The sequence below is a fragment of the Pinus tabuliformis genome, chromosome 2_2, assembly GCF_031772625.1.
Source record: "Pinus tabuliformis cultivar Carrire ecotype Pingquan chromosome 2_2, CPIR1, whole genome shotgun sequence".
NCBI lineage: Eukaryota > Viridiplantae > Streptophyta > Pinopsida > Pinales > Pinaceae > Pinus > Pinus tabuliformis.
In genome coordinates, this window is record NC_142300.1 from 160,994,273 (window position 1) to 161,006,107 (window position 11,835).

General features: G+C 37.4%; 1 protein-coding gene across 5 annotated transcripts; it reads right to left on the reverse strand.

The window, feature by feature from the left end:
• Window positions 1–18: 18 nt before the first annotated feature.
• On the reverse strand, window positions 19–7,634 carry LOC149191924 (uncharacterized). Of its 5 annotated transcripts, none has more exons than XM_089404422.1 (3): window positions 7,384–7,634; window positions 5,466–5,570; window positions 19–3,438 (listed from the first exon to the last, which is right to left on the reverse strand). In XM_089404422.1, the coding sequence occupies exon 3, from the start codon at window positions 1,885–1,887 to the stop codon at window positions 154–156; it is 1,734 nt and encodes a 577-aa protein (XP_089260548.1). In that variant the 5' UTR covers window positions 1,888–3,438; window positions 5,466–5,570; window positions 7,384–7,634; the 3' UTR covers window positions 19–153. The 5 variants fall into 5 exon arrangements, with proteins under 5 accessions (XP_089260548.1, XP_089260549.1, XP_089260551.1 ...); XM_089404423.1 differs by lacking the exon at window positions 7,384–7,634 and adding an exon at window positions 5,714–6,995; XM_089404425.1 differs by lacking the exon at window positions 5,466–5,570.
• Between the last annotated feature and the right edge of the window lie 4,201 nt (window positions 7,635–11,835).

The window sequence follows — 11,835 nt, forward strand, 5'->3', positions numbered from 1 at the left end:
GTGCCAATGTGTGTAAGCAATGAGAGATGTCCTCTGCCGAGCCCAGAGTCTCTTGGAGGAGGATAATGTCAGGTTGCTCAATCTCAAAGAGTCTCCGGATGGCTAGTTTTTTGGGGGCACTAGCCAAGCCCCTGCAATTGAATGATAAGCACTTCATGGAGGACCGCCCCGGGGGGTTACGGCTGCTCTAAGGACCCCATCAATTGTGGATTGCCGACCAGATGCGACCTCCGCACCGGCCCTCCAGATGGCTTTGGAGAGATCAGATTTTCTACCTCTGGATGTCAGAGGTCCCAGTCCCAGAGGGACAATGCCCAGGCCTCCCTGAGAGCCCGGAAGTTGAGGACGAGGGCGAAGAGAATAAGGGTGGGAGGAAGTCCGCGAGGAGGATGATAGCGAGGAAGAGGAGGAGAAGGGTGGCACGGATGGTGGAGCAGTAGAGGCACACAGAGGAGGAGTCGAGAGAGGGCAATGAGCCATAGTGCAAGGTGCAGATGATGTAACGAATGCAGATGAGCTACCAAGAGATAAGGAGGAAGGGATTAGAACAGTACCCGTGGCCTGTGCGGCTGCTGCAGCGGCCCGAGCCCTAGTCATAGGGGGCGATGACGGTCCCGGCCCCTTCGACCCAGTCTTCGCTGGCGAGCCCTGTACAGATGCTTCCCCCTGTGTTGGACGAAGGATTACCGGGGATGCCTCTCGAGCTGAAATGGGAGTGATCCTTGGGGAAGCCTCTGGACTCTTGTTCAGCGGACAGTCCTTAAATAGGTGTCCCACTTGATGACAGCGGTTGCAGCGGAATGGAACGCCCTCGTAGTCGAGAATTTGTGTCCTGCTGTATTTTCCCCATTTCAGAGTGATCTTTTCCTCTAATCCTTCACGCGTGTCCAGGTGAACCAGCACACGAGCTAGGGTTCGCTTCTTTGATTCAACATACGTGCGATCATGATCCAGATACGTGCCCAAAGCATTTCCTATCTTGATGAGTGCTTCCTCGCTCCAATACTGTAATGGTAGTCCAGGCAATCGTACCCACAGGGGACCTGCTCCAATCTGTTCACGTTCTGGGTCAAAGAGGGGACTCCACCTCTTTAACAGAACAGGTGCGGTTTCGATGTGCCAATATTTTGCCAAGACTAAATCCGTGTAGTCCTCCTTAGTGAAATGGAGGGAGAACCACCCACGGGGGAGAACATGTACCTCCGGGAGTTCCTTGAGCAGGGCACCCCAGATTTCCTTTACCCATTGTGTCAGTCGGCTGGCTGTGTAGGCGCGTCCCCGCACATGTCCTACCAATACCGTTCGGGCCATGGACACCGCTTCCCCGAGAGCCGATGGGTCGCCAAAGGAGATAGTGATATCTTTGGTCGTCGCTTTGATACACCTGGTTTTCCTCTTCTTTGTGCGAGGTGCAGAAGGGTGGTCGACAAAGGGGTTTGTTACACCTTCAGGGGGAATGGGCTTCGAGGGTTTAACATTTACCGCCGGGGTGCTAAAACATCCAGAAGGCCGAATCCCAGAGGTCGGTAGGGTTTGAGGTCCCGTAACCGGAAAGTCCACGGCTGTAGTCGGTAGATCAGAGGGTAAGAACGGGGGCTGATCGAATGACAAAATCTGTGGTGAGAGCGAAGCGAGAAGCTGTTCCGTACCGGGCGATAGAGGTGGGGCTTCAAGGCCAGGCGGTGAAACCGGAGCGAATTCAGAGACAGAGCGGTTAGTGTGCGATCTAGAATGCGTGACCACAGGCGAGGTAACGGGGGAGCAGGGAACAGAGGCGGTTTGAGAGGCATTAACCGGCACGGCGAAATTAGGGTTTTCGAAAATAATGCGGTCCTCGAATGGATCCTCAGAATAATCCACAAGGTCCGTCTCCATGTGGCCTTCCATGACGGTAATCAGGCAAGACAGACAGTAAAACGGCGTAAGGACGACTCCGATGTTCCGGTTGAGAAACGGTAGTCCGGTGACCGCGACTGCCTGCGGCTGCCAGCAAAACCTATCGTGCTTATCCTAGACCTACGCGCTCCTGTAGCTCCATCCTTCTACCGGTCCTCCGCAACCGCTACTGTTATACGAGATACTCCTGAGCATTTACACTTGGTTTACAAATGGATTGTAGCAGATATAACTACTTTGCTTAAGCATACCTGATTATCTATTTTCAAGACATATCGACTGTTGACACTGCAACGTCGTGAAGTACGTGATCTTGATTTTATGGTGGATGACAGAGAGAGACTTCTCCTCGAGAAGCATTCAGATTGTAATGACGTCTCATTAAGAATATGTTTACCAAACGTATGTGATTTTAAACATGTACCATTCATATTAAAGGAACAAGTATCATGCTTTAAACTGTGTTGCTTCCCTTTGTCAAGAGCAAAAATACTGAATTTTTGTCGTCAACCCCATTTTCATCTAAACTACCTACAACTTGTTGACCATCTGAATTCTATGACCAATAGTCATCGTCTTATTCATCAAAAGGAGCCAAATATTCATATCCTTCATCAGACCTTGCACATAATAAACATAGAACACTCAACACTTCACATAATATATGTGGAATATATTAAATTCAATTTCACTTTGCTAAACATCTTAGGCACCTACACCATAAGCTGCTTATCTTATATAATAAGCATCCTTAGGCGTCCATCTTAACTGCATATCTTAGATAATAAGCATCACATGCAAAAAATACAAAAAAAAAAACTAAGCACTATACAAAAGAACTAAAGAACTAACACTATAGAAAAATCCAAACACTAGTAACATTCTCTTTATGCCCCACATAACAATGACTTACACCAGAAAGGCGACCAAAGATAACTCGCAGATTGAATAACATTGCAACATATTTAAAATGACACCTTGAAATAATTTACCACTCAAGGAAGCACCATCCCAATTTAGGACGACATGCCACCAAAGATAATTTCCAGATTGAATAACATTTCAACATATTTAACATGATACCTTGAAAATTTTTACAACTCTCAAGGAAGTACCATCCCAATCATATTCTTCATATAAATAAGGTTGGACCGAAAATTAATTTTGAATAACATTGTATATCAGAAAACTTTTACAACTCTCAAGGAAGTACTAAAACATTTTGGGAGGACATCCAAAATGGCATTCTTCATATAAATAAGATTTGACCAAAAATTAATTTTGAGTGGGTATAACTGTGGTTCTCTTTGCAATCCATCTTAAATTTTTAATCAAAAGTTGGTCATGTATGAGCGTGCTATGAATAAGAATGTTCTAAATCTCAATGGAAGGTGTTTTATTTGCAGTCAATCTAACCCCTCTAATAAAACCCTCCAATCAGAAGTTGGTCTTGTAACATCGTGCCATGAATAAGAGAAAGCGCTTAAATTGCAATGAAGCTAGATCCTTACAGCCACAAGGTGTCTTTATGTCAAATCCTTCCTGTACAAACAAGAAAATGACAATGAGGGTTATTTGCCAATAAATGTGTAAGGGTGTTGTTGGCCAAAATTCCTCTTTGAAATGGTTGCATTACTATGTTTCTAAAGCTCTTAGTTTAGTAAATTCGTATTTTCAAGTTCAAAAAAATATACTTCACAACCTGCATATTTATATAGTTTTTTCACATACATAATTTTACGTCTTCAATTGAAGCGTGAAGTTAATTTTTTCCACATTCCCTTAATGTAGCATTTGTTTCAACCTCACTTGAATGTGGAATGGATTGAGTTCACTAAAATAAAAGGCCCAAATGCTACGCCAAGGGAATGTAGATTGGATTAACTCCACTGAAATAAAGTGCCATGAAATGATGCCTGCAATACCTACCAAAACATGCATGTTGAGAAGCATATTCATCCAAACTTCAAAACATTAACTCACTAATCTGAGCTTCAAAAACATGGTTATGAAACCAATAAAAAGGAGTTACAAAAAGTAAACATAGACACCTGAAATCCTATACAAAAGTTCCCTGGGCATGATGTGAAGATCTTTGCATTACGTAAGGACCCTCTGGAGGTCTTCAACTTCACTCTCCCTAAAAAAGGGCTTCAAGTTGCCTAGCTTGTTTTTGCACAACTTGCTTTTGCCCATCTTGTTTTCCCAAGCATAATTGCCTAAGCATATTTAGGTCCACAACATTTCGAGCTTGTTTTTATGCAACTTGTTCGCTGGAGAATAATTTCCTAAGCATATTTAGGTCCTCAAAACTTCCAGCAAACCCATAATAGTTTTTCAAAGTGGTGAATTATATGGATAGACAAAAATTGTTACATCTTAAATCCAAGGGAAATATTCTTAACACAAAACTAAAATGCAATGACTCTAGATTTTGGTTAGAAGCAACATATGCCTTCTAATGTGTTGTGTTTAGTGAAGATTTGATAAGCTTAATGTTTTGAGACCCTTTATATGCACAAAATGTGGGAATAACAAACTCCATGGAAGAGTAAGTTATATGCATTTCCAAAGCACTAAAAAAGTCCCATTGTTAGAATTAACTGATTTTTGACATGGTCAATTGTTTTTTCTCCGGTGGTCAAAACAGTTGTCTGTTTTTCTTCCTCTGTCATCTTAGAGGAAGAAGATGAAAAATTCTGCTTAACATGACAACCTTCTACTAAGATAATTCTTAAAAAATCATGATATCTACGCCAAATAATAACCACCGAATCAAATCCACCACTTGTTTCTCCACTGATTGATGTACTTTTTGGGCCTCATTGACCTATTTGGGTTATTTTTCAATATTAATATCATGTACTTATGGATTTGACAATACAACTACCAAGGATGTAAAGCGCAGGCACATAGTGTTTCTATTTGCTTGTCATAAACTAATCAGAACTGAGATTCCCATAGCAATCAATAGGCCAGTCTACAACAAGGTTTTTTATAATTAATAACTTGCATTGTTCATTTGCAATAACGAAATATCTAAATATAATGCATGGTAACAAAGTTTAACTAAATGTACTCAATACTCTCTGGATCCTTCAATAGAATTAAAGTATTTATGGAAATGAATAATTAGTAAAAGTTTTTTTTTTTTTTTTTTTTTTTTTTTTCAGAAGAAAAAAACCATATAGATTATATTAAGGAAATATAATGGAGCACAAGCCATTCAACAAAGTATCGAATCACAAAAATAGATACACTTTGCGAACCATAATTGTACTTATAGTGATTCTCTCAATTATCTTGCAGTTCTACACTTCAAAGGGTTTGGACAACCTTCTAGCTGCCACAAAAAAAATTATATTTAAGAGTGAATTTTAGCATAGAATCCACCAATGACATACACGTAATATTTGCGTGATAAATACAAGGAAACTACCAATGGTAGAGAATGACTTTGGAATAAAATTGAATAACTATGCCAGGCCCAGCTTTGAGTTTTATATAGACAACTTGACAGCATATATGCATAACATTTCCTATAGAAAGTTGGGAAAACAAGTACTTACACCTTCTTGCTTAATGCTTGAGTCACTAAGTTCATCCTCAGAATCAACAACAGGCACTTCATTTGGTTCTTCATCACTTCTTGGTATTGGCAATTCTTTAGTGAGCTGCAACCATAATAATATACTATACCAGATTGATACAAAGCTATAAAAAAACTAATATATCACAAGCCAAGGATGATATCGGTTGATAAATTGATTCAAAACTTTAAGAAGTTGGCTCAACAAGGAGAATAAAGGGTGCTTACCTGCATCATATAAAATGCAGGATTTTCCGTAATATGATTTCTTCCTTTCGAAGAATTCTTTTACTAGAGTTGTCTTACCTTCTCCACCTGACCCAACTACCCCCATGACTTGAGAACCTTTACTCTGTTGTTGCAATGAAACTTGTTTTTCTCCATACCTCTTACTTTTCTATGCAAACGACACCAATATCTGGCCTTTTGGATGTTGTGTTCTTTTTCTCAGAAAACCTAGTATATGATTGTAACAAATTATATATTTGAGCAATGTCTAAAAATCAACATTTGTATTTGAATAATGTTGGGGAATCCCCTCATGGCTTTATTTCACCTATGACTTACTTGTGGTGTCCATCTGCTAGTAATATGCATAAAGAGACAACCAACAGAGAGTTGAAGGATGGATGTGCTATTAACAACGATGGAAAGGATGAGAACAACTCGACACGATATTTATGGATATGGATCCATGTTGTTGCCTTCGATGATGCATTCAATAAATTACAGTCTACTTTTCAGAGACAAGTGACATATATACTTTCTTATTCAATGGGAAAAACTGGTAACCTTCTATTAGATATAGAAGTGAAGTGTACATTTTGTAGATGCAAGTTTCAACATTTAAAAGATGAAAACAAAATGACCCTAAGGCATAAAGCCATTGCTTCCTATATGATTTCCATTGCTTCCTATACACTTTATCATAGATCCAGGGATTACAAAGAATTTTCATTATGTTCTATCAAAAAACACTCCAAAGAGAGTATTCGTGCCTCACTAAATCTAAACTCATAACAGAGATGTATATTTTCACATATATCCTCAACAGGAGACTCATAACTATGCCAAGGCCCAAAATGCTATTCTGGATTTTAAAACCACACCAAACAACTTAATAGTTTTAAAGAGTATTTAAAATATACAATTTGTATGGCCAGAAAGGTCCAAAGACCTGTCCCTAACACCATTGTACCATAAATAAGCTTGGGAGGAGTGATGACTGACTGAATTGAAAATTTGGATATAGGTCGAGTGCTGAAAGAAAATCCCTCATGGGCTTCATTAACCATCCAAATGCTGACAACCATTGTTAATCTGAAAACCCTCTACAGAGATTTCCATGGGAAATAACATGCACATCATAATCTACACTTTACCCGGAAACACTGCCTAGCAACAAAAAAAAAAATTGTTTCCTTTTTTTTTCAAGGTTTTTAGATGAGTTTGGGTAACGTAATTTAGTTTACTAATAAAACCTTAACAGAAACATGAAAACCATTAATTTACCGACCTTCATCTTCTCTCAAATGAATAATGGGCGATGCATATCTTTGCTTTTGCAAATGGCTCCGTGTATCCTCAAAACAAATATTTTATTTTTCAAATGGCTTCGTGTATCCTCAAAACGTCCAAAGAAATAGAAAAAAAAGGAATTATTCACAAGTTTTAATAGTCTAGGGTTTTTATCACATCTAGGATGATTCTGATGGTTCTGACTCTCCTTGGCATCTCTATCTTGCTCCCTGTGAGAAGACATTCCTTTGTAGCACTGAAAACGGTGCCTCTAGTGGATAATAGGACGTAGGAAAGAGGCACATGAAATAACCCTTTATGCAGTGAAAGAGCATGACAGTTCTCTTCGATGCTTACCTGTGGAGATACCATATGCTTACCTTTGGCGATGGCCTGACTGAATGCTTTCCAACGTTGCAGAGGTACGACAGAGGATGGCATGACCATCACACTTTAGGTATGGTGGAGGATCGCGTGAGTACAAAACCGTCACAGGAAGGCATGGGAGAACTTGGGCTGAAGGCAATAGTCTAGATGTCAAATTTCCATTGGTCGGAGAGACAAACATGTGGCAAATTTTAACTAGTTGGAAGGGAGAAATTCAAACTCTCCCATTGGTTGAGTGAACAGTGTTTGCCCACCCAAAGCTAGAAAAGGAAATTCCTATTGGCGTAATTACAAGGTGACCTAAGATTCCTACTCTAAAGATCTCAAATTTACATAATAAACATCCACAATCATTTAGGTACCACAAAATATTCCCTAAAGAAAACACCAGAAAACTATCCGATGTAATATCAAGCAAATAAGAAACTAAATTACTGCAACTCCATATGTGCATAAATGCAAATCTTATAGTAATAATAAACCAAAATCAACAAAATAAATATACCAGTTTTACAGATGGAAATGGTTAATACCACAACATATATTATAGAAAAGGAGATGCAGTTCCAAGTCACAGAAATATTCTTTATCTGATGCATGTTTCAAATTCAACCTTAAATTCTGAGCATGCAATACTTAAAATGACAGTCTTTCATACCAAATATCACCACCACATACAACACGATCTAACAGAAACAAATAAATTCAACAACTTAGAAGAAGAGAAGGTGGGGCTCTTATTTCAAGATCTTTAAGTGGGAATGAAAAAAAGGTGCACCATGCATTTCTTTAGTGGAAATCCTCTAGTTGTCTATTTTTTTGAACACCGTTGTAGGATAGACCGCATGCACGCCTGTCATAAACGCTTTCTTGCAAACCATATTCACATCTTCATCCTTGAAGTATCACTCGGATGGAACATATATTAAACGAAGGATCATAAAACAATTAACTACACTTCAAAACATTGTAATTTTCTCATTGTACCGTGACACTAAACTGACACTAGTTATATGATATTTTGGCAAATCTAATATTTGACAGATTTTCTGGTATATAATATAAACAAAATGTTTGCATAATTTTCATTCACTTCATTGCTACATGTTCTTATCTAGATAGTATCCACCACTAGTAGATCTTTGTCGTGCACTAAAAGCATCATCTGGCTTGTCTAATTCCAATGAAGCAGAAGTGTATAATCTGCCACTAATATTTGCTAGAAATTACAAATATAACATATTACTATATTGGAAATTTACTATGAAATATAACTTTGATATTATGTAGATATCCAAGATAAATTTGGTACCATACTATGAGGTCCTTTGGTGCATATCTCAAACTACATATAACATATAATAGGAATTCCGAATGTTAAAAATAAATTCGTTCCATAATGACAAACAACTACATTGCGACAATGTACAACTACATTGCGACAATGTACTGTCAGAGATTCCCAAGCTAGAAATAGACTTAGTTGATTCCAGAAACTTCAGATATATGAACAAAACTTCAATATGGCATTTGCCATTTAAAAATATAGCTACCTCTGTTCAAAATTTTGACTAATGATAATTCAATAGACATACTCTAATTTTCTGTCAATGTTGTAAGAACATTTTCCCACTGCCTAAGATTTTTCCATCAAATTCCCACAATGACTTCCAGATAGTTTGGAAATAGACTTTGTTTATTCCAAAAACTTAAGAGATATGAATAGACCTTCAATATGACATTTTATATTTAAAAATCTAGCTACTATCTGATTAAAATTTTGAATAATCACAGTTCAATAAACATACTCTAATTTCGCTTCCAATATTGTAAGCACATTTTCTCATGCCCAAGATTTTGCCATCGAATTCCCACGTTGACTTCCAGGTAAACTCAAGTTATAATATAGTTTAAAAAATTATATTCCTCTCACACAACCAAATACTGGGCATTCAGTTAACTCTTAAATTGAAAGACAAGTCATCAAGTTTTGAAAAGTACTGTCAACTATAGAAATTACCTCACATTTCAAATAGAAAACAGTAAAGACATCCAAAATCCCAAAGACAATGCTATATATGCTCTTGCAGTGAATAACACTAGAAATTCAAACATTACACCATCACAAATTAGGCATTCTATAAATACTATTTGTCACACTACTCTCCAACCTTTTTTATTTTCACATACTTCCAAAAGACAAATAGTTTGCTTCCAACACATAAGACATCACAAGAATGCCATGCATCACTGATATTTGTTGAGCCACTCCGAAAAGAACAAGGGGTCTGCTTAAAATTCCCTTCAAACATTTAAAATGCTTTCTGATGTAATATTTCAAATTTTACCTCACTCGATGTCCCTACAAAGTTAAAAATATCTGCTGGTAACAAACTTACATAATACACATCCACCTTAAATTAAATTAATGTCATGTATGAACCTACTTAACATGCTTCCAAGTCTTAGGTAAGATAATGTGGTTATTTTAGAATGGGATAGGATCATTCCAATAAAAATCTATCCATGTCATTGGAGGTGTGGGATTTATATATGGAGGGCACTGAGTGGAAAGGAATGGTATACTTCAAACAAAATGAGAAGAAAGGTAAAAGTAAAGGAAATTTCATGTTTGATTTAAAAAATAGATTATATTAAAGAATTTTATTACATATATGTATGCCCATATAATATCTTGAAAATTTTCTAGCACTGTAACTATTGTATAAGCACACATATCTACTGACTTTTTAGGATGGAAAAAGCAGAACCCAATAAATTGTAGGTATGTACCTACCTCAATCCATTGACGACTTTGAATTTGATGCCATTGTAGCCCTGAATGGAGACTATGTGAGGCTCATTGAATGTCATCTAGTTCTTCACTCTATCTCCAAATTTCTCGAAGCATATTTCTGCAAACTTTGCATAGCCTATTTGCTCCCATGTTCAACCAACATAATAGATTTTACTCATTTTGTTCCCTCGCTTGCTCTAGTAAAAGCCATGAATCTATTGTGCAAACTAATTTCAATTGTAATAGTTATGAGGTAAGATATTTACATAATTTAGAGCTTAGCAAACCCTTATACACATCCTCTAGCGCTTGTAAGTGTGTACTCAGAGAACCCCCATCTAAATGATAAAGGTAAAAAATTAACAAGCATATATCCATCTAAAAACCCTAGAAAGAGCATAAGAATGTGTCAAATCATAGGAAGGCATTGAATTTTCCAATTATTAGAACGTAGTAGGCGTTGGAGGTCAGGAATGGGGCGCAAGTAAGATTGGGAATGAAATCATGCTTCATCTTGGGTGCCTAATTCGATTCCAAGATCAAGGATGTTTTTGTTCAAGTCAAGCCACAGACGTCAATTCTTCCATATGTGAACAATGATGAGAACATTGGAATTTTTTTCTTTTATAGTCTAACTTAAAAATTTGTCATATAAGATTACTCGGTAAGGCATATTCACTATCTTGGTTATAAGGTAAAGCCTTTACAAACCACAAAAGAACATAACTTCAACATATAGAAAGCTATCAAAAACAATATTAAAACATAAAACAAAATGTAAAGCAAACCTTAAACAATGAATGCAACCCATAAAAGAGCAAAACTTCGACATATAGCAAGCTATAAGAAATAGTGTTTAATATAAAATAGGATGTAAAGCAAATTGAAAATGAGAACGAAGAATGAAAAATAGCTGATTGAAACCCCTTTCTGCAACAAAGAGATCCTTCAAGCCCTTGGGCATGAAACAAAAGCAAACAAGAGAAGCTGCATACTATTTTTAATGCTACCCAACACAAATAACGAAATACAAACACAAATATGTCCAGTGATTGAACTGTGCATACATGTGGTTAGAAAACCTCACAAGACAAAAGAAAAAAAGAAATAACCATTGTTTTTCCATTTAAGGGGCATTTAATTTACCCAAAAAGATACAAATAAGACTGAATACATAGATAGGCCAAAAACGAGCCTAATGTATGAGTAGGAAGGGCCAAAGAAAAATATGACGAAGAGAGAAGAGCACTCGCATATTTACAACCATAGCCTCGATTTCTATGAATGGTAGAGGGCGAACCTAGTCAATTTGATAAAATGCACACGCTTTTGGTTCAATTGCTTAAACAGGTGTTGCCTTCGGGGGGTCCACTTTGTGCTCTATAAAGTCAAAAGCAGCTAAGGTAGTATCGAAGTAAGCCTATACAATAACAAAAAGTCACAGGCTTGAGTGTAACAATAATAATGCACAACTTGTATTTAGGTAAATAATAAGGTTCAACCTCAACTCATTCATAAAGCATAAGAGATAATGCAGAAAGTACAAGTCCTACCACTAGTAGCATAGGCGGTTAACCTAAATTCTAGAAGTAATTGATAGGTAACCTAACAATAAGGTGCAAAGACAAGGGTTGTTTCAGGACATAAA